Here is a 23,876-nt window from a genome sequence, read left to right as displayed (position 1 = left end):
TACCTTCATTAAATTAAACAGAAAAGGAATGAAAAGATATACCAAGCGGCAAAAACAGCTAAATTCAGAATAAATATATTAATTTGTATACCGTGTTATATGCCTTAAGAGTTGACATGATGTAATAAAGGTGGGATTGATTGTGGGGTCTATATAATTTTGGTACATATACATTAGCTATATTCATGTTTCTTGAGACTGCAGATTTGAAGTGTTGTTAACATCAATTTTAGGTACTGATATTGAAATATCACCAATCAATTTGAAAATTCGTTTTTTTTTGTAGGTTTTTACTTCCTTTTCTTGGTTTATTTGCATCACAAATTCATTTACCAAATAATGAAAGGAGATTTTAGCTAGTAATTTTATAAGAACTCACATGTATTTAGCAGTTGTTATTATTATGCCATATCGATGATTTGTCATTACTGTTCAAACTAGACTTTGAGAAAGTTTTGATTACATTCATGATTTAAATGTCACCTGTTTAATTTAAACATAATTACAACAAAACAGGGCATCATTTATTTGCCAAACAATTGCAGGTACTTACATATACACTCAGTGGTGTTGCAGTAAAACATATCTGGGACCCAGGGAAGGCACTTTTAATGTGGGGTACTCACCCATAGATGCAATTAGAATTTTCTTATCATTTTAATATGAACTCAGTGAAAATCAAAATACCCTGACATATATTTTTAATAAAACGGCCTTCCTGGGGTACCGTGTATGTTTAAATGGAACAGCCCTCAGTAGAATATGGTTTCTTTGAAGCATTTCAGAGTGGCATTCAGAAGGCAGTCCTTTTCCCAACATAATTACAGCGATACAGATTAACTGTTAAGTAGTCACAATGGCTTTGTGCCTGTTGACTTAAGTATAGCCTTCATGCAGTTCTGTAGATTTGCCACATCGGAAGAGAATATGAATGCAGGGGGATGTCTTGGGAGAAAATGAGTCAAGTCATGGGGACACACCACTTGGAAAAATGGCACGTCCTATGAAAATTGCACTTAAAATTTAGTGCAGAAGCTTGGGTCTCCGAGAGTGGTGAATGTGTTTCACTATTCATAATTCTTCATTGTTAGTATTTCTAGCATTCTTGTCCTTCAATTTAGCCATCTATCCATCTATCATCAACACTGTACTTCCTAAAATCAACTCTGAACCTTTTTTAAACAACCCTTACAATATGTACATGACAACCCTTACAACATGTACATGACAACCCTTACAATATGTACATGACAACGCTTACAACATATACATGACAACCCTTACAACATGTACATGACAACCCTTACAACATGTGCACGACAACCCTTACAACGTGTACATGACAACCCATGCACATCTAACTGGAAAGGCTGCTTCTTTGTTCTGGATAGTTCATGATTATTAATAATTTCTTTGCTCAGAGCATAAATACAGACTTGCCAACCCTTACAATTTTGCCCTAATTCTTATGAAAATTACTCTTAAAATACGGACTTATGGTATACAAGCAAAAACTACAGATAAATTATCGTTGCCGAAAAGTCCAGGTAATTAGTATGTCCGTGTTTGATTTGGATCTGGGATTCATATTAGAATTAGTGAAATTAGGCAGGGAACCAGGCTAACTTTACAGCAGCACCCCAGACACTTTAAACTGTACCTATTTGTTCATGCTCAGAATCTGCCTGATCAACTGTTGATTATATAATTGTTTCTAAAAATGGCATCCAGAGAGTGATGCATGTTAAAGACGAAAGGGAAAATAAGCTTCTAGAAAAGTGTTAATAATCAACACAAAAGAACAAAAAAGAGTATTCAGATTCTTGTGAATAAAAACTGGAAAGGACACAATTACATTTATTTGACATCACATGCCAATTTGACTATGTCTTATGGCAAGAGTTATGATTGCTGTCGTCATCTGAAATGGAAAAGAATTTCCAGGAATTAGGTCAAGTTCAGAGATAGCAACAAGCCATAAAGTTGCATAGGGTTTGGAACTAAAGTTTGTGCAACTGTACTAGTGGTAAATAAAGTCTATGTGCATTTTACAACCTTTTCAGTTAAACATAATGTTTATCCTCGCTGTGTCAAACCTTTGATTATGTTTTTCAGTTTTACAGTGGCAGTTATTGATATTTTGTTACACGTTACTGAAAATTGGTCAATCTTACAGAAAAAAATCAACTGCCTTACAGAGACAGGCTTGTCATGGCTAGCAGGTCTGTAAATATCTTAAAAGTTCAAATTTTTTGGCACCATCACACTGCCTTCATCAGCAACTAATGTTGATCACATGACTTATAATGGTCACATGATACAAGGAGACTGGTGTAGTGTTAATTCAAGCCCTTCATCCCTGTTTAGTCTTGGCCTCCACTGTTATATTTGGAAGGTGAAGGAGGCAATAAAAATGAATAGCCATAAACCTTAAACAACATGGCCATATTTGAAATTTTGTAGTTTTAAATATTCAACACTGTTTTAAAAGTTAATTAGGTATTATACCACTTGCCTGTAAACATGTAAAAGCTTGTGTCATTGATCCTGTTGATGTGAAGTGCATTTTGCCTGGGGCAACAACATTGGAGCTACAACATTCTAAGTACTTGGCTGAGGAAAAGGAGTTTTTTTAAAGCTGTGAACCATTGTCACTCAGTGAACATGTAAAACATGACGGGGTGAAGTTATTTATGTTTGTTTCATGGTGAGCATTTATGTTGTTTTGGTGACATAGTCACCCATTTTGCTTGGTAGTGTGACCAATGACAAGATACCCCTATGAAGGTATAACTACATTACTTATGTATATTCTTCATCCTTGATGAAATCAGGTGCATTAGATCACCAAGCCCTTATTACTTAGTTTATGTTAGTAGCTCAGTAAGTGGCTGCATGCCAGACAGACACAGTTCATTTCAGGTTATGAGGGAACTTGTAAATAAGAACATTCCATCTGTTTTCTGTTACTGCAAACTTGTGACCGCTTTAATTTTGCAGTGAAACTGTAACCATTTATAAACCGCTCCGGTGGCCTAGTGGTTAGAGCGTCCGCCTCGGATGCGGGAGGTCGTGGGTTCGATCCCCGGCCGAGTCATACCAAAGACTTACAAAAATGGTACTAACAGCTGCTTCGCTTGGCGCTCAGCATTAAGAGGTTAGTGTTAGGACTGGTCGGCCCGGTGTCAGGATAATGTGACTGGGTGGGACATCATGCTACATGTCTGCGGCATGATGCCCCAGTGCTAGACATCACTATAAACTGCCACATTGCAGACATCGTAGCGATATGACTGAAAAATTGTTAAAGCTACGTTAAAAATCAAAATCACATCACATCACATCACGTAACCATTTATATGTTGACTTGTAAGTTGTGAATATGCATTAGTTGTTCAATATGAATATTCCTTATTTGCTTCAATATGAATATTCCTTATTTGCTTCAATATAAATATTCATTATTTGCTTCAATATGAATATTCATTATTTGCTTCAATATGAATATTCATTTTTTGCTTAAATATTAATATTCATTATTGACTTACACATGAATATTCATTATTGACTTCAACATGAATATTCATTATTTGCATGTCTTAATTTTTATTCAGTCTTAATATGCCTCATCATGAAATAATCTCTATTAAAAATATATTTATTAATCAACTTAAATGAGGCAAATAGTTTTATTACTTATTCATTTTATCTTCCATGCCTATTCAGGCATTTGATACAGCTGTTCGATCCTTATTTCCTTATCATACACCCTAATCCGTATTTCCTTATCATACACGCTGATCCATATTTCCTTATCATACACCCTGATCCGTATTTCCTTATCATGATTACCAGATTTGAACTTCTTTGGTGTCTTCTTTCAAGTCCACACACAGATATTTTTAGATACAGTGAATTTAACTTTTTTTAAATATAAATCCTAATTTTTTTATATCTCATTCTTACAATAAGCCAGACATAGTTCGAATGAGTAAAAGAGGGGATATGTAATAAATACAGAACAATATTTAATGTTTTTCTGAGTTTGTTTGGGGGGAACGAATCACTTGCAATGACTTCTGACTATGTCTTAGCCTGATGGCCTAGATATAATTTTACAATGACAGCTTCAGAACAAAACATGTATGCAGTTTTGTGTATAGACTACTATCAGTGAGAAATATGTGGAAACATTTTAGAAATTCAAGTTTTCCATTACCTTCTCTGACCAAGGTATTTACTTGACTGCTGACATGAGAACACAACAGATGAGATATGTCAGAATTGAAATAATACTAAATTGTGCTGTATACCATAAGAAGCAAATGCAGTAGTGGCAGACAATATCTATTATTCAGTATAGTCCTTTAGGATTATAGAGTTGTTGACTTGTAATAACAATTGCTATTTTAAATTTAATTTGATACAATTCTACCTACATGTATATTGCTTTATTTCTGCAGGTGCTGGATACCACATGATCATTGAAAAGCATCCAAACTGTGACGTTGAAATATTGACTCAGTTAATACAGAGCCATGTTCCTACTGCAATGCTTGCGAGTCAAATCAGTGCAGAACTTTCCTATCTTTTGCCATTTGATGAGAGTCCCAAATTTGCAAAGCTCTTTGAGACTGTGGAGATTTCAATGGAGAAGCTTGGAGTTACCAGTTTTGGTATTTCCCCAACAACGATGGAGGAAGTTTTTCTCAAGTTAGTTTGGTTTTTTTTGGTTGTGGGAGGGGGTTCACATGAATTAGCACACCATTCAATTTCAAATTACTATCAGTTACTTAAAATTGTATTTGTTGTACTCAAAAAAGGTGTAAAATCCGAGTAAAAGTTTTTCAGATGGATGAGTAATTGCAGTAATTACTAGCAATTGCAAGTATTGCTAATTTAAGAAAATTAAGTAATTGCAAGTAAAAGAGAAATAAATATTTTACTTAGTAATAATTTTACTAATATTACTTAGCAATAATTTTACTAATATTGCTTAATAATAATTTTACTAATATTACTTAATAATAATTTTACTAATATTACTTAATAATAATTTTACTAATGTTATTTAATAATAATGTTACTAATATTACTTAGTAATAATTTTACTAATATTACTTCATAATTTTCTAATAATGCTTAATAATAATTTTACTAATTAAAATATTAATTAATAATTTACTAAATAAATTAGAACTTGTTAATAAGTTTACTAAAGTAATTTAATAATTTCATATTTTTACTTAGTAATAATTTGATTAAAATATTATTACTTAATAATTTTAATTTTAAATAAACACAGAGGGAATTAATTTTGAGTAAATGGGTAAAAGTATGCATTTTTGCTGCAATTGATACAAATTTATGACGAATAAATAGTTTCCTACCAAAACACTATCATGCTGTAGCAATGGTGGACATCAGTAATGAAAAATAGAAACATAGAGTTCAAGAATTGTCGCAGATATATTTAACAGTGAATGATTCTTATTAGTTAGAAAATATCTATCATTAAAACAAATACGTATTTATCTTTATTTTTGAAATTGAGCATGTACAGAACACTGGAAAACAATGGCAGACAGTACATACACTTCCAGTGCCACCGTTTCTCCTTTCAGTACATTCCCTGATTACATTAACATTAGGGATATACTCCAGTAAACCTGCTACCTCCCAAACCCTGCTACCTCCCAAACCCTGAATCCGGCCCTACTTAAATATGAAAAATCATCTTTTCTGTTCATAGCATATTGACAAAGGGCTGAAACTCTTGCACATTTTGTATGATTATCTCCCTTTCATTGTTAAATCCAAGTCGCTCTGTGTGACATTCAAGCTACTGATTAAAAATTTTGGATTTATTTGGTTTAATGTTTGTTCATATACAGGTTGAATACATTCAATTTTGAATTTGGCTAATATTTTATGGACTTTCAAGTGTTTGTGAAGGCTGTCGTTAGTTCACACACTCTGCTTATGAGGGGTGTTATTTAGGTATTTATTAATAATGCATTGACAGGTTAAATAATTGTTTCTATTTTTTATTATTTCAGAAACATGTCTCCCTATTTTGGTAAATGCAAGAAATACAGGCATAAGAATACATGCACAGGTTCAGCCCGGTGGTTTTTAAATCTACCTGTTCTTCCCCTTGCAGTTTGTGTATCTTCTGGTCCATTAAATTTGACTTGTTTCCCATCCCTGCAATTATCAGCAAAAGGCAAAGAGAAGAGGGGAAGCAAGACCAGTATGGATACACAATATCAGTTGTTAGCCTTGCATGGGATGCATCTACCCCCCCTCCTTTCAACCTTAAATCAAAATAATGACACCTTCCATCACATCGGGAGACGAATGCAGATACATTGTAATCACATTTGGATATTCTAGCCTTTGTGCATTGACTGGTGCAGGAGATAGGGAGGCAGTTCCTGACTAAAGGCCAAATGTTACCTATTTTTTTCTCTTGCTGGTAATTTGAACACAATGGATTGTTGTTCCCTAATTGTTAGGCACCCCAGTGGGCTTATGTCCCCTTGCAGGTCAAAGCTTGGCCTTTTTACATGTAATACCAGTTGCATGGGGTATTTTTGGGATTCATTGGATCTAACATGTATTAACGCCTTGCTCTCTAGAACTATACCCAGACTAAATTATGAGGGTCATAGTGATAAACCCAACTATTTATGGTGGTGGATATTCAATGAAAACAACAATCTTTAGAGTTCTAATCATGGCAATTCCTTATTGGAAAAAGCAAGTTGATGCCAATTTTAGGTCTGCGTCACCTCAGTTAATTCATTCTTACACCAAAGTTCAAGATGAAGATGGCAAGGTATATCTGACTTTCCCTCCTATGGAATAAGTGTACAGCCTCTATCGCACAGATGCCTACTTTCACATCCTTCATCACCTGGCATCATAAAGTTTCTTGGATTTGTTTATCATGTCAAAGTAGATTAATTTTGATTCCTTTCCTGTGGTCTAAATATCAGCCTCTGGTTCATCACCAAAATTTTGGATTGTATTGTTACCTTGTTCTAATCTTTGTTCTCATTTGCAGTGGTAACATCTGGATGATTTCATCTAAACTTATATGGCAAGTACTATTCTCTTCAAAGGCAGAAATATTCTTCTTCACCCTTTCCTGGACTTTTTTTCTTCATGCTTGTCTTATCAGGACAACCTTGCAAGAGAAAGAAAACTCAGACCTTTGATTGTGGAGGGACTCTCAAGAGCTAGAGGGCATCCCACTCTGAATGCTAATGCGGAAGAGTGGCACATTTTCAGGGACTGGTGTAGAGTCAGTACCATGGTTCCTTAGATCTCTCAAATGGCAGATTTTTTGCTCTACCTCTATGTAGAGAAAATCTTGGTACCAATTATCATCAAAGCTCTCAATGCCATGATCTTTGATACATCATGGCATAGAAGATGTCGATCATGGTAAAGCTCTTTCGGACGCTGTAGACAATTTTGATTTGATTTCCAAAATGGAATCTGTCCAGGGTCCTAACATGGAACTTTGAGAAATTTGAAGTTGTTATTATACAAAACCTGATAGTTTAATCTTCAACGAGCAGGGTGAGTGAGTAACATGCCCTTTCAGTCGAAGTGTCTTCAATTCAGATTGGCTGGTGTGTATATTCAACCTTCTTGAGTTTTTTTCTCAGGGATTTAGCTTTACAGAGACAACATCTGAATCTGGTGGATCCTGTGGCAGCTGCCCAGAAGTCTCCTAGACCTAATTAAACCAAAAAGCCTCTTGGTGTTGATGGATTTGCCTGTGACTTTAGACAGTAAGAAGATTGCACATATCATCTTAACCTAGCTGGGTCATCACGGCACATGTGACCATAGGCTGTATTGTTTTAAGCAGTAGAGCAGATTATCATTCATTTATTGAACCTAATTTTTCTTCCCTCGACAGATACCGGATTCTCAGTATTCTCTCCACTTATTATTCCTGATGTAAATGTGACTGGGGAAATATATTCAAAGGAGAAAGTAAATTTTATGATAAATTATGTTATTCTGAGATCACTTACCCATCACATTACTTAAGGACCCTCCACACCATCCCAATATGTGAGCTTCCTTGTTTTAGTTTAATCAGCATAAAAACTCTGACATCTAGTGATGGCAAGGGGAGGTAATGGGAAAGAGTTGCTTTCCTTTGTTCATGCACTGTTGACAGAAAAGACAAGTTTTAATCATTTAAATAGATCTGAATTTGGGAGGTAACAGGTTTATATCCCTAATGTGTTTGCGTAAATATTGTGGCAAAATAGTATATACATTTAATTTAATTCAACATTTCAAAATCAATCCTAGATAGATATCTCAGTGTATTTATGACCATCCTTTAAAGAGGTCCTAAATTTTGGTTTTACCATCCATTTTGTAATAGCTGCTGCACATTAAGACCCCAAAAGACCGTTGAGGTAGAATCTGTCATTTTAAAAAAGAAAATGAAAACAAATATGAAATTTGGAAGCCGTCCTACATGCGCATGACATCTGAACTTGGCCCAGATAGTTTACTGCAATTGTAGAATGTGAGAAGAAAAAGTTTAAAAAGTCTTAAGAAAAACAGGATTATGATGGTTATGCTTGCGTGCTGTTTGCTAATCTCATCATCCTATTGTTGATAACTGAAAATATTGTGTGCAAAATTATTGCTTGTAAAATTATTGCTTGTAAATTTATTGTCTCACTGATTATGTAGAATATGATCATTTCATTTGGCGTATTAAATCCTGGAGGCAAAACTGCTCAGCAACAGCCTGACAAACTGAGTCAATTAAGCTGGCACAACTTGATTTTAATTACGAATATGATAACTCGATGATTTTTGTTCACAATAGTCATCTCCAGGGCCATATGATCTGTTGCTGCACAAATATTGGTATTACTTGCAAAGAAATCTCCCAAATATTGGTATTACTTGCAAAGAAATCTCCCAAATATTGGTATTACTTGCAAAGAAGTCTCCCAAATATTGGTATTACTTGCAAAGAAATCTCCCAGATATTGGTATTACTTGCAATGAAATCTCCCAAATATTGGTATTACTTGCAATGAAATCTCCCAAATTAACAAGCAAAATTGTGACTTCCAAACTACAAAATGGAGCCACTAACAGCTGTTCACTAGGTGCTCAGTATTAAGAGGTTAGTGTTAGAACTGGTCGGCCCTGTTTCAGGATAATGTGACTGGGTGGGACATCATGCTACATGATGCCTCAGTGCTAGACATCATTATCAACTGCCACACTGTAGATGTTGTAGCAGTATGACTGAAAAATTATCAAAGCTTGGTTTAAAATCCAAATCACACACACACATAAAATGGAACCTGTTTGAAAATGAGGCTGCAGGGGTAGTTCGACATAATAGTTTCTCAAATAAATTGTTTTCATATTTAGTGATCAGTAAATACAGTCTGTTGACTATAAACAGGAATAACTTGATACCAAATTATGTCCCTGTCATGGAAAACTATATTTCATCTTGTGTGACTTATGTATTGGATCTATTCTTTTTGCCTAACTCTTTTCTTTTTTAATGCTTTGAGAATGGGATGGGTCTCTCAAACTCTCTATGTCTGTCTGCCCATTTTTATCTTCTGCTGGCAGCAGATGGCAATATTAATAATAATAATAATAATAATAATGCTACTATATCACACTGTTCACTGCAACAACAAAACTTACAGTAACAGCATCAAGGTCAGGTATAACATGTCTGATGATATGAAGCAAAACAAAATAATTTTATAAAACGTATTATTTCTGCTACCTTTCTTGGAAAAAATGTGTATATTTAAGCATTGTATTGAAATGTGTAATACGGGAAATCAAATCTCTTTAATTTATGAATAATGGAGCTGTTTATTGTTCTTATTATTATTAAAAAAGTTTTGATATTTGTCACACCACATTCAAAAATATTGTGAAAATCTGGTAATAAAGTTTAATATAAGAAAATTAAATTACTGGAATTTAATATCTAATCATTCTGTTTATTTAAGGTATTAAAAATGTGAGTAAAAATGTATACTGTACATACATTTAGTGAATATATAGTTATAATTACACAGATTTTAACAAAAATGATAGAATAATATTGTCTTATGTCTTTATGCCTTGTAGGTAGATATTTAAAGACCAAAAATTGCAAATAAAAGGTTTAATTAAAATTGGGGCCAACATTTTATTGTCAGCGTCAGTGTAGTATGAATATTTTTCAGCATGAATATAAATGTTTACATTGGTTACTGGAGACTACAAAGCTTCATAGATGTGAGTCATGTAGTCATCGATTGTACTCATTAGCAATGGCGCATGAATTTGTACAAATAGTTAATTATCTTTTTTTCAGTAGTGATAGTAATATATGAACTTTTTCTTGCCAGATATTGGAAATTGCCATGATTATCATGATCCATGACAGTGCACCAGTTTAGATTGACATTGAAGATAATTTAAATGGTGTCAAGAACTGCTTCACAGCAATGATGAAAATATTGTTGTACTGCTTTGCTAACATTTAACTAAAACATTGTACACCCCTGCTCCCATATTGCCCCCAACCCCATGCTTTATTTTTGGACAAATTAGTAAATTTGACATGCACATGAGAAAAAGGAAAGCAATGCTAGACAGCATTTATGAGAATATTCCTTGTTTTCAGTACATAAATATGTAAAATATTTAACTTTTTATACAATCTGACAGGTGTATTAGGCATAAATTTATTGATTATAACAAAGCAATGTAAAATATAGGTACATTTACTTGTGACATATATATGAGTTTTCAAAAAGATGTAAAAATGGTTTCCATATGTGTTGATAAATAAAATTTGTTTTTTAATTTCCATGTGGTAAGACTTAGCTAAATTGCATAAAAATCAGCAAATGTACATGGCACAGCATTTCAGTGATCATGGACCAATTCTTTTACTTCTTTGTTCTAGAGTAGGCAAAGAGGCTGATGAGAAGAAAGCACTCCATAACCCTACACTGAAAGACCTGCAGTTCTCCATTAAATCTGACTTGCCACAAATGGACAAGGTCTCACTGAATATGGACAATAACTCACCAATAGTGGACCAAAAGAATGACTCTTCATTCAATTTGTTAAGGACCTCTAATTCGGTAGTGGAAGGATTTAACAATGGTGACTCATTTGGAGTCTCTCTTGGAGATATTCATGGATCAGTCTCCATAAGTAAGTTTGAACCTGATTTATTTTATGTCAAGTGCATGCTAATTTTTAACAACTAATACATCAGGGTGGTTCATGACAGGACAAACGATCTCATTAAGGGTGTTTGCTGCTGACATAATTGTATTTAGCATGCCACTGGAGATAGTTTATATGTCATCAATTCATCATTTTATCCACATTGTGAGGCCATTAATAAAGGCCAAAAAAGCAAGATGGGCGACCCAAGTCTGTTTTGTTTGTTCTGCGTATTATGCCTACTAGACTGGAAAAATCTGCTATCTAATTATACATTAGAATTGTGGGAATGTAAGAGACGTAAATTTATATGATAAAGTTGATTGATACCCAAAATTATTTGCACATCCCCCCCCCCCCAATTTATTAACAATGTTTTTTAAAAATTACAGACATTGCAGTAGATGCACCACATTTGCTGCATACAATTTCTTCACACACACACACACACACACACACACACACAAATACATTACTATGCACACTGTATCTTTGATATACCATGATATGTGTGATATATTTCCTTTAAAGGAAATGATGCCTATATCAAAGATATATATATATATATATATATATATATATATATATATATATATATATATATATATATATATAACTTCACCACATGCAAACAAACATACTTGCATTTCAAGTGAAATTAACACAGACCTTCTCAGCATAATCCTAAAATGGAAGCATTATTACTGGTTGTCCGTGCTTCTAATAAGTTAAGCTTAGTATAATAAAAAATGTCAGGCATCATTATTGGATTTCCATACCTTTCAAAAATCTTTGCTGAGCATAATCCTATACGTCGAGCATCATTACTGGTTCCTACACCAAAAATAATAGTTTCAAAGACATTTACATACTGCATGTTGTTACTTTGAAATCACCGCACATAATCTAGTAATCATCTTTTGCAGATTTCAACAAGGACCTTGCAAAGAACACAGGAGTTTGGCTGCTTCTTCAGCAGCTTAGAGCAATGGTAGTCAAGAAGATGGTTCACTCCTTTAGGAATAAAATTGTCCTATTTTTTCAGCTTCTTTTGCCTGTCTTCTTCACAGCTCTGGCTCTTTTGGTTGAATTGTCTAAGCCAAGTACTGGAGATGAACCCGCTTTGAAACTTGACCTCAGTCCTTTTGGACAGACAGTGGTGACTTATGGAGATGGAACCAATGGGAGCTCTTTTGGAAGGTCTGTATTAATGAAATACAAGGACAATGTCCAAGGACAAGACACAACATATTGGGACCAAACTATATCGGATAATATTGACAACTTTTTCTTGTCACAAATCAACAGATTAGGGATTGGAACCTTCAATCAGAAGTACGTCATCGGTGAAAACATTTTCACTGTGTCTTCTGCAGTGGCTGGAAAGACTGGCATGCAAGTCCTGTACAATGGACAGCCACATCATGGAATAGCAGTTGCTTTGGCTAAAACCATGGACAGTCTTCTGAAATACTACACAGATGATAAGCACTCCATCTCGACAAGCAATCACCCATTTCCTCAAAGGAGTTCAGATGAGAACAATAACATTGTAACCGTGATGACTTTGGACACGACTGGCTTTTTAGTTGGACTTTTCCTTATATTGGGAATGGCCTTCACTTTGTCTACCTTTATCATCTCTTTAATCAAGGAAAGAGCTAATGGATCGAAGCATCTCCAGGTTGTTAGTGGAGTTAGTTACCTGCCATTCTGGTTTGGAAATTTGTTCTGGGATTTTGTCAACTATCTGATGACAGTGATTGCCATTTTGATTGTATTTGCAGCATTCCAGACTACGGCTTATATTACCAACAACAACCTTGGAATCGTGTTCTTGGTACTGGTACTCTTTGGATGGAGTCAGTTACCATTTGTTTATTTGTTCAACTTTGCATTTAAAACTGCTGCCACTGGAATGGTAGTCGTTAGCATGGTCAACATTCTTCTAGGTAGGTAAATAATTTGCAAACCCTATTTTGTTTATTTAATTAAATTTACCCAATATTCAGAAACTTGCAACTTGTGTGGAATCTTCCATTCCCCCCCCCCCCCCCCGCCGCTACCCGCGCTAAGTTTTCTCTTCATGATCATTTTCTGAAGTAATTTCATATATAATTGCTCTAAGTTGAGTCAAACTACAAAACAGCATTGACTCTGACCTACCACCACACAGTGCAGAAGCAGATCAGGGTGTTTTGTTGATTATTCTACTGATTACTAATAACAAACTGCATAGACCCAGATCTGCCAGCACATTATGCAATTGCAGATCTTGTTCTGTGCAGTTTGCAGTGGGGCTCAACTTGTAAGTATGCATATATGGCACATGAATGGTTATAAAATATAACACCTAAAGATTAACTGACCTCTCCTTTCACTGTGTCCTGTTAAAAGTTGTTCAGATCAAAATGTATATTTATATTAGATTAGGGACTATATTTAGACTGATACATACTTCATTTGCTTATGTATATAGAGTTGTAGACTCAGATCTGCTGGTACATTAGTGGTTAATTTTCATGCTAATTTTCACTAGCAAGCAAACAGCATGTGCATTATTTCTCCCAAGTTAAGACCAAGGGGGCAATCTACAGTTATGCTGCCAGAAAACACGAAATTGACCATCTGCTACCTGCTTCCAGGTATTACAAATTGGATCAGGTTAGTGAAGATATCATTGATAACTTGGACACCATTAATCTCTGGGGACTTCTGATTGAATGGAAACACTTAAAAGTTTTTCAGCTAGGACTCGGACTGCATATGATGAACCCCAAAAGATTGGAGAAAAAAAACACAAAACATTTGAGTCAGAACTTAAGTGATCATGGTTGTGTTAAAGCTAGAACAACTGTATGTGTGTGTGTGTGTGTGTGATTAGGATTTTTAATGTAGCTTTAACAAGTTTTCATTTTTCAGTCATATCGCTATGATGTCTGCAGTGTGGCAGTTTATAGTGATGTCTAGCACTGGGGCATCATGCTGCAGACATGTAGCATGATGTCCCACCCAGTCACATTGTCCTGACACCGGGCCAACCAGTCCTAACACTGAACCTCTTAATGCTGAGTGCCTAGCGAGGCAGCTGTTAATACCATTTTTGTCTGTCTTTGTTATGACTCGGCTGGGGTTCGAACCAATGACCTTCCGCTTCCGAGGTGGATGTTCTAACCACTAGGCCAATGGAGCGGTCCTAGAACAACTAGTCATACTTTTGCCTGTCCAAAACACAAATTGTGAGAAGGGTTTCTCTGCACTTAAACATTTACACTGCAATGAGAAACAAATTAACTTATGAAAATGTTGACAGAATAATGCTAACAAAACTGCCATGTGGTTGATATAAAGATTTTTAGAGCAGTGGATAGACAGAAGAGAAAACATAAAGACATCACTTAAGAGTAAGAATTTACATTCAATACCGGCTATTTCAGTAATGGGTGTAATCTTTTAGAATTTGATTCTACATACCTTTAAGTGGCAAGTATTCATTTCATTTGGATTTGTATACATCCATATTCTTTTGGAAGGTCATTATTTAGATGCCCCAATAGGTGCATACAGCAAAATCAATGTCAAAGTACATAAACATTTTTGGACGAAATGAACCTAAAGGTGTGATCCAGTACAATCTGGATTGAATGTCATGTGCTGTGATGTCACAATGAAAGCTATGCATATTGATAATCAAATTTATGCTACCCTCAATTGTGATGATTCCACTAAATGCACTCTTATTTTGACCAAAGCTTAGTACATGGCCCCCATTGCAAAAATCCATAGCGATAGATAATTGTGGTCTGAAGTTTCTTGGTGACAGTTAAGGAGCAGATCATTCAATAATCAGGATTGAATAGACTTTTGTTAAAGAAAGTTAGTGTTAAATTTTAAAAGGACAATTTATATTGAATGTAAAATGAGTAAATTTGCATACATGACCCACGTGACTTGTACTATAGACAAATTATTGCAAAAGGTAGTAGTAAATAATTGCTTAAAGTTTGTAAAATGGAGGTTGTGTGGGCAGTACACTTCCTGGAATGGCAGATCTGGGTCTGTGCAGTTTACAGTATTGTGCATGTGATATAGGAGGGCTGACATGGTATATTGTTATATATTGTTCTGTGTCTTTTCATTACATATATTTCATCACCACTTTCTTTTAGCCATTCGAAAGGTTAACATCTAACTGCAACATTTGTTGTGCTAAGAAGTGATGTCATTGAGAAATGATTTGTGTTATTTTTATAATTTACAGGTGTTGCTGCTTTGGTGACAACATATGTTCTTAAATTCATCGATAGTGATGCCAATGACATTGTAGAGTGGTTTTGCCTAACCATTTTCCCACTCTATAATGTAGGACAGTCCATCAAAAACATATATATCAACCATGGTTACAGAGATTACTGCGCTCAGAAGTCATATGAGTCTCTGTGTCAAGGTATTTAATTCCTCTAACTTATAGTCGGCTCTTTCTATATATCGTATAAATATTACACAGAGGCCTTTAGGGAAGGGATAGTAAACCCATAGTCTTACTATACCTCCCTGTTTGTTTGTACCCTCTTACCAATTTCAATGACTGAAATCTTTAATGTGATAAAAGTGCACAGAACTTTGTCAATTCATTCAATGATTCGTAATTTCTAACCTGAATGTGACCACTGTGGCCCTAACACCAGCATTCTCTGTGCCTTTCAGGCTTAACAGACTTTCCATTCTAACATCGTGCCATGTTGTACACTATGGGCAAGTTAATTTCCTTAGACAACATTGTGACATAGTTTATTCTATTCTGTAACTGCCGGATAATCCCATAAATTACCATACTGTTGAGAGTTTAGAGTTGCCCACATGTACTTTGAAATTACACTGCTCATTAATTCAACATGAAAGGCAAATTTGTAATTGTCATTCTTTTCCTTTGCTTGATTTGACATTGTAAATATCGGAAGCAGACAAGATAGTACTTTCCTTCTACATTCATTCATGTGTAGTCGTACATACACCCATTTGCTGAAAATGGACATGTCCAAGTACTGGAAATGACTGACGAATAGGGTCATCTTTTACACTGAAAACTTAAATTTGGAATGAATTGCACACACGGTAACAGTGTTAGGGTCCCACCTGGGCATAATCAGGTTTGAAATTATAAACCAATATATGAATTAAGCTCTGTGCATCTTTTATCCCATTTGTGCTTTTTGTCTTTTAAATCGGTAGGGGGGTACAAACAAATGGAGAGGTATATTCAGACTATAGGATTGAACATATTGAAAATGACTTCCTTTACCAGTCTTACTTATAAAATAATTCTAAAGCACCTAATGTGTTAAAATAAATGTAAAAGCACATACAAATCAAACATCCACTTAAATGGTGAATTTATATAACAGGATTTTGTGAAAAGCAAATTAAATTGCATCTGAATCTGAGATCATGGTAATGGAATGCATGAGATTTTGTTGTCCACTTAGGTGTCCATTCGAGGGGGATACTCATGTTGTTTCAAACTGCATGTATGTGTGTGATTTGGATTTTTAACGTAGCTTTAACAATTTTCCAGTCATATCGCTACGATGTCTGCAGTGTGACAGTTTATGGGGATGGCACTGGCTTGACAAAAGTTGTCGCCAAAACAATCGCCAACCTCAATATTATTTCACCCATTTTAAACAAATGTTGCAATTTTCATAATATAATATAGTACTATCTGTTTATCCCAACATTCTCAGGACCAAAATAATATTGTCGGCATACGCAGATGTTTAGATAAGTGGGGGGGGCCTGCAAATAAATTGAAATTTTGCATACAAGTGAAATTTTTGAGAAAGGACCTGTCGTCCGTGACTAGAATTTACACAGAGAAAGCAAAATGGAAATTTGGTTAAGTGAATGCAACTAGTCTGAAATACACATGTATATTGATAACTTACATTTGTGTAGTACATTGCACAGCATGTTAGATAATAGACATGCATATGAAATCCAACTGTATATCAGTTTTATACAGCCATAAATGTTGTTGCCTAAAAGATTGCCAATCAGGAAAGAAATTGCAATTTGCAACATTGGCAAAGCCCAGAATGATCCCTGTTGAAAGCTGATTGATCACAGTCCCCTTCCCTACCAAAAAAAAAGGTTCATCCACCCTGAGACAGTACATATAGAGTAATTATGTAAACTATGACCACATATTTGTTTTAAAAATAGACATGCTATTCCTAACATTTTCAGTTTTTGTATCATAGAATCTTTTATCAATTATTGAAATTCATTTTCAGTGGATTTTCCCAGCTGATAAGCAGTGTATAAGAAATACAGTTTGAATATTTTGTAATCAATGTAGCTTCTTTCCCATTTACAGACTCGTGTACTGGTGTGTATTGTTTCAAGTATCAGGACAGCTACCTGGCTTGGGAATCGCCAGGAATTGGCAGATTCCTGCTCTTCATGTTCCTTCAAGGATTCTTCTATTTTTCACTGGTATTCCTCATTGAATCTGGACTGGTCGTCAGAATTATTTGCAGTGTCAGGAACTCTATTCCAGCATCAGCTGGTTTTCAGAACCTCAACAAGTTTAAAGCCACAGATAATGATGTGGAGGCAGAGAAGGAAAGAGTCCACAACACGCCCCTTGCATCACTAATGCAGACAGACTCATTGATAATAAAGGTAAGGTATTCATTAAATGTGCAGCTATTTACTTAATGAATAAAGTGCACTTAATGCAAAGTGAGTTGATCATCCCACACATGTACTGATTCAAAATGGACCTGAGTGTAGGCCAATGATGGCACTTTGTGAATATAAATCTCACATGGTTCCCATATACAGAGATGCTGCCAGGGCATGTGAGTGTGCAAATCACACGTGGATTTGGAACGTTTGCATACATGGACAGCAGTGATGTGTGATGACTCATGCAAATTAGTTTAGTTGTGTATATAACATTGCACATTGCACAGTATAAAATTTTGATTTAGCTTTTAAAAATTAAACAAATTAAAATCTAAAATACAAATTAAAAGGTAAGGGTACTTGTTTGATCAAATTACTTAATGTCCATTCCAAAGTATGCAGATGCAGTTTAATACAAAAGGATGTTTTGAAATCCACCAGGTATTTATAACAGAAAAATGTGTGCTAGAGGGTTTCCTCACAATTGTTCATGCCCAAATGTGGTCCATTTCTGGAAGGTGAGAATGTAGCCAAGCATGGCTGGGCAGAACATTACTGATTCTTTTCATCTTCAGATCAAGGCTGACAATAATGTAAAAGGTGCATGGCAATGAAAAAAGTAATGGAAGAAGTGAAGTTTCACACCAAATGGAAGATTATTTTTCTAAAATGATGTCAAATGCCTGATTTGATGAACTGTGAGAGAAGAAACAAAGTTTCAGAAATCTTGGATGTTACAGTACATATCATTACAATACAGCTCCAAAACATACAGGTCTGCAGGATATTATTTGTGAACATTGTGGGAAAAATTCACAATTTTATGTTGGAAGTCTGTGTTTGAATTTAGGATATCAACTATTACATGCTGCGACGATTCACCAGATCACTTGCATTTCAGAGCAGGCATATCCTTACGATAATACCAGTGAACATTTTTCCAACTTGTGATTGTGAAAGGGGATTTCTCAGAGAAGAACACGTCACAAACATATGTTGTTGTTGTAGGGTTTGATGCCATTTTTCAGCACATGATAGGCTATACATGGCAGCCAATATTAATGGTGGAGGAAGAACCCGGTAAAAAACTTGGAAATAATCACCGACCCTCGAGAAGCTATAGCAAGCTTTCTCACATACCCACATTGGCTGAATCCGAGACTCAAAACCACGCAGACAGAGATGAGATGGCAGTGATCCGTAACAGAGAGCACTTTAGACCACTCGGCCACTCGAGGCCACAAACAGATGAGGAACAGGCTATGTTCAGAAACAGTTAACAGATTATTGCTTATATAACTGGAGTGGCAGATCTCATGAGGATTTTGATTTCAGTAGAGACCAAACAGAATGGAACATGAAAAAATACAAATATTTAAATATTTTGTAAATAATGAACTATGGCAATCACCCCCACCCCACTATCACCACGATTTGTTTTCCTACTCCCCCATGTGTTGACAAGATGGGGAAGTCCCCGAGTTCAGATAAAATCCTGGCAGCACTGCATGCACTCAATCGGTGAGGTTATACAGATTAATTCCTCTGACTTGATGATGCCGGTAACATATACAGTGTAGTAGATGAACACCATGGGTAACTACACTAACAAGTGTGACGCTTTCATAGTTCAAGACTAAGATTTAATTATTATGAGATCTGAGATTCTTTTATGTGACATTTTTTTTCAGAGATCATCCATCTGCACTGAGGCAAAATGTAAATAAGTTATCCTTTGGATTCACTCTGACTATATTTTAGTAAGTTGCATATACAGATGTATGAAGAATATGCACATAATCAGGAATGTGCATGCAGTGACATACTCTCTTATATGTCAAATCCAACTGAAAATAACAGACCCTGAACAGCCATTACATAATGCACTGGCAGAGCAGAGTCTGTGATGTCTGTTCTACTAATGACCCCTTTCAAACTACATTTGCTAAAACCTGCCAGCACATTATGCTACAGCAGATCTGGGCTGTGAAGTTTGCAGTTGGATGCAGCTTACAAGCATTTATATATGGTATATGGAATATGTATACAATCTTGAAATGCTAATAATACGTTTTGTTTTGGTTAAAAATTACCTCGTGCATCACACAGGAGGAAAAATTATATCCCAACAAATCTCTTATTTTGTGAGAAATTGATCTGAAAGAGCCATGAGGTGGTACAGAAATATTCTGGGAGACTTTTTGAGTTGAAGGAGCCATGAGGTGGCACAGAAATATTCTGGGACATTTTTTTAAGTTGAAGGAGCCATGAGGTGGTACAGAAATATTCTGGGAGATTTTTTGAGTTGAAGAGGCTAAGCTATGCACGGTGTAAAGAGAAGAAAAATTATAAAAATTGATGAATCATTGAACCTTCCCACATGTCAGTCAAGTGTAAACAGATTTCTGTTAACAACGACCTGCTTATTGCTCCTATCACAGGCTAGGTGATTTTTTTGTAATATCAGCCAAGCTGAACATGTGTTGCTTAGTTTGTCAGCAGCTCGGAACATTCATGCTGGACACTTCATAACACGTATGGGTTCCAAGAGTAATATGGGTAACTTTAAAATTTCCAGTCAAAATTTCATGGTTTTTTAACTGTGTATGATTTAATTACAATTCGTTTTACTTTCGTTGGAAGCTTTTTACTTAAAATAGCCTAGCTAATTGACAGGCAGAGCAATCAAAAGATCTGCTTCGGTGATCCATCATTTGACATGCATATCTGACTTTATACTTACTTGATGACTCCATAATATGAACACATTTACACCTGAATGAAGTAATCCTGTATCTTTTTGGCTGAGTTTGCTACCTAATACTGAATTTCTTTTGGATTTTACTCTTTTGCAAGACTTGTCTCATCATAGTCCTGGGCAGGTTATATAAGTGAGATCTGTGCATATTAATGAGATGAGCTTGCATCTGATTGGCTGAGTTTGTTTTCTCACTCCACACCTATCTGATTTGATATTCCCTTATATCTTAAAGACCTTCGATGAGTTTGAACATGAATACAATATTATGACTTTTGTAAAATGGGAAAATTTACGTGTTGGTAGACAGTTACACAGGCTTGTGTTCTTACATTGCTATGTAAGTTTGCCTAGTGAAATGATCAACTGTTAATTAATGTAATACAGGTGAGTGACATCATGCCCATATTTGGTCTCTTGCTCTCTCAATGATATTAGCTTTTCTGTTTCATTTCTGGCAAATAGGAGTCTTTAATCATGGTATAATTTCACAAGATTTTGTTTTGTTCAGAGTATATTTTGTCCAGGTTTTATTTTTAATAAATTTGTTCTTGGAGCTACTAAACAGAATGCATAATTAAATCTGTTGATGTTAATCTGTCTTGCACATTAGGTATATAAAGTACTACATAAAAAGCAGTGTTTTTACCTGATTTATTATTTCGTGCATTAAAGGCCATTTTTCAGCATACCGTAGGCTACACATGGTGGCCAGTATGTTCGGAGGAGGAAGGACCAGGGAAAACCCCAGAAAGAACAACCAATCCACATGAAGCTACTGGCAATTTTTCCCACATTATTTGAGCTGAGATCCCATGCAGACACAGGTGGGATGTGAGTGATCTGTAACGGCCATTGTCTTAAATCACTCAGCCCCCTGGGGCCATGTTTTTACATGAAGAAATGCTTTCTACGAGCTGTCATATCATCATGCATGCTGTGTAAATGTTCAGAGGTAAATGGGCAAGAGTTTGCTTATATAATTTGTGCGTGAGAATCTTAAACGCTTTGACAATAAACCTTTTTTGTCTAATTTAGAATGTGACCAAGTACTATGGGAATTTTCGAGCTGTGAATGACATCAGTATGGGTATCCCTGCAGATGAATGCTTTGGCTTGCTTGGACAAAACGGTGCAGGGAAAACTACAACCTTCAAAATTTTAACTGGACAGGAGAGGTCATCAGTTGGAGAGGCTTATCTGCAGAATTGCTCCATCAATGATAACATTAAAGAGGTATGTCTGTAATACCCCACATGTTCATATATACGTCTTATAGTCCAGCAGATCAGGACCTATGCTGTTCACTTGAAACTATAAGGACAATGAACAGCACAGACCCAGATCTGCTGTCTACATGTACATGCATGTAGTTTATGTCACTGTAAAATCTTTCAGAGTATAGTTGTTAAGTTCGCATGTTGGTCATGTGGCAATATTTCACGGATATTCTGATGAAAGTATGTAAGTATTCTTGTCTGTATGAAAAAGCTGAGCCATCTAATTGTCTTTTGCAAGTCGAGAGTCTCCATTGATCTGATACATTCCATGTGCTATGAAATGAGTATAAGCAGAATGATAATCCAGTGTGGTCTTGTGGACTACACATTAGGAGAATGCTAATCCAGTGTGATCTTGTGGACTACACATAAGGAGAATGCTAATCCAGTGTGGTCCTGTGGATTATACATAAGCAGAATGCTAGGACAGTGTGGACTTGTTTATTACATGTAAGAACAATGATAATTCAGTGTTGTATTGTGGCCTACATGTAATCTGTGGTCTTGTGGATTACACATAAGCAGAATGCTAATCCACTGTGGTCTTGTGGATTACACATAAGCAGAATGCTGTTCTGGTGGGCAACATTGGAGTATCTGCAGATGTCATTAGAAATAAGGGAAAAGAAAGATTTCTGGTATAGACTAATACAGATGCAAACATGGGGGAATATATTATAACTTTATTGTTAATATCTCTGCAGTAAATTTACAGTAGCTCTGTACTGTTTTGTTTTGCTTGACTATGTAGCAGATGAACACAAAATTGTATAGTAAACTCTGCATTTCAATCGAAGAATATTTGAAAAAGTACAAAAAGGGTATAATTTATATTTATTTTCTGAATTAAAATTTTAGACGATGAAACAATTGCTTCACAATGATGTGTCTGTAGTGTTTGTTGCTATTGCAACCAGTACGAAAACTGAAAGTAGTTCCAGAATTTATTGATGTGTCAAAATTCCAAATCATTATCACGTGACCATTTACATCCAGTCAAATTGCAGAAAATCTGTTTCATTCATAAAAATTGGAATTATAATATACTGAAAAGAAGAGATTTAAATCTTCTGGAAATAAAATTAATTGTATGGACATCCATCATAATGCTCGTTTCTGTCAACCATTCTAACTAAAATCTCAGCTGTTCTATGAATATATATATTTGCTATGGAAATTATCTACATGATTATGTGTCCATTCTTGTAAAGATGTTAGATGTTCAATATATTTAGGTAATTTAGAAATGCTTAATTTATTTATTTTTGAATCCCATGAGTGATTCTTTCAAGACTTATTTACAAATACACTTGGAACATATTTAGAGCTGGTCAGCAAATCTTTAAACACCTCCATCTGGCAAGCCCAAACTGGTTCTCTTGTCCCAAAAGTAGAAGTGTGCAAGGGATTTTAATAATTACCAAATCTTGTGCAAATAGTTATATACAATTCACATACACCATGTCACATATGCCATGTCACATAAGCCATGTCACATACACCATGTCACATAAGCCATGCTGTATTTTATCACCTGTGAATTGCCAGGACTAAAATTGCAATGGGTTAACATTAGGAAAGCCTATCACATCAAATGGAAATAGAAGTGACAGCATTTGCATTAAAATAGATTGGTTTAAAAAAACTAAAATCTTGACAAGTGAATTATTTTCACCACATCTTTTTTTCAATAGAATACTTTTATTTAGTCCAAGTCTCAAACTTCAGAACCTGCTTTTATTAAATTTGTTCACAGACTGAGTTCAATGAAATATGTTGAGACAAGGTCCAGTTATTCCTGTTCTGAATGAGTAGCTTGTTTAAAGTTACTAGGCCTTGTAAGTAGTAGGCATATTTGGGTCAGTTTTACATGTCGGTGTTACTAGGCCTTGTAA

The 23,876-nt window shown here is 35.2% G+C and overlaps 1 protein-coding gene across 1 annotated transcript in view; it reads left to right on the top strand.

The window, feature by feature from the left end:
* The window catches only part of LOC149804106 (phospholipid-transporting ATPase ABCA3-like), a 79,289-nt gene that overhangs the window by 35,343 nt on the left and 20,070 nt on the right, over window positions 1–23,876 (top strand). Inside the window, exons 11-16 of the mRNA XM_089954039.1 lie at window positions 4,464–4,713; window positions 10,985–11,238; window positions 12,180–13,205; window positions 15,515–15,700; window positions 17,630–17,937; window positions 21,740–21,937. Of these exons, the coding sequence (XP_089810165.1) occupies window positions 4,464–4,713; window positions 10,985–11,238; window positions 12,180–13,205; window positions 15,515–15,700; window positions 17,630–17,937; window positions 21,740–21,937 (2,222 nt within the window). The remainder of the gene's footprint in view (window positions 1–4,463; window positions 4,714–10,984; window positions 11,239–12,179; window positions 13,206–15,514; window positions 15,701–17,629; window positions 17,938–21,739; window positions 21,938–23,876) is intronic.

The sequence above is a fragment of the Sinohyriopsis cumingii genome, chromosome 3 (assembly GCF_028554795.1).
Source record: "Sinohyriopsis cumingii isolate HCF-2022 chromosome 3, ASM2855479v2, whole genome shotgun sequence".
Taxonomy (NCBI): Eukaryota; Metazoa; Mollusca; class Bivalvia; order Unionida; family Unionidae; genus Sinohyriopsis; species Sinohyriopsis cumingii.
The sequence above is the reverse complement of the archived record's forward strand: the minus strand, read 5'-3'. Positions and strand labels throughout refer to the sequence as shown.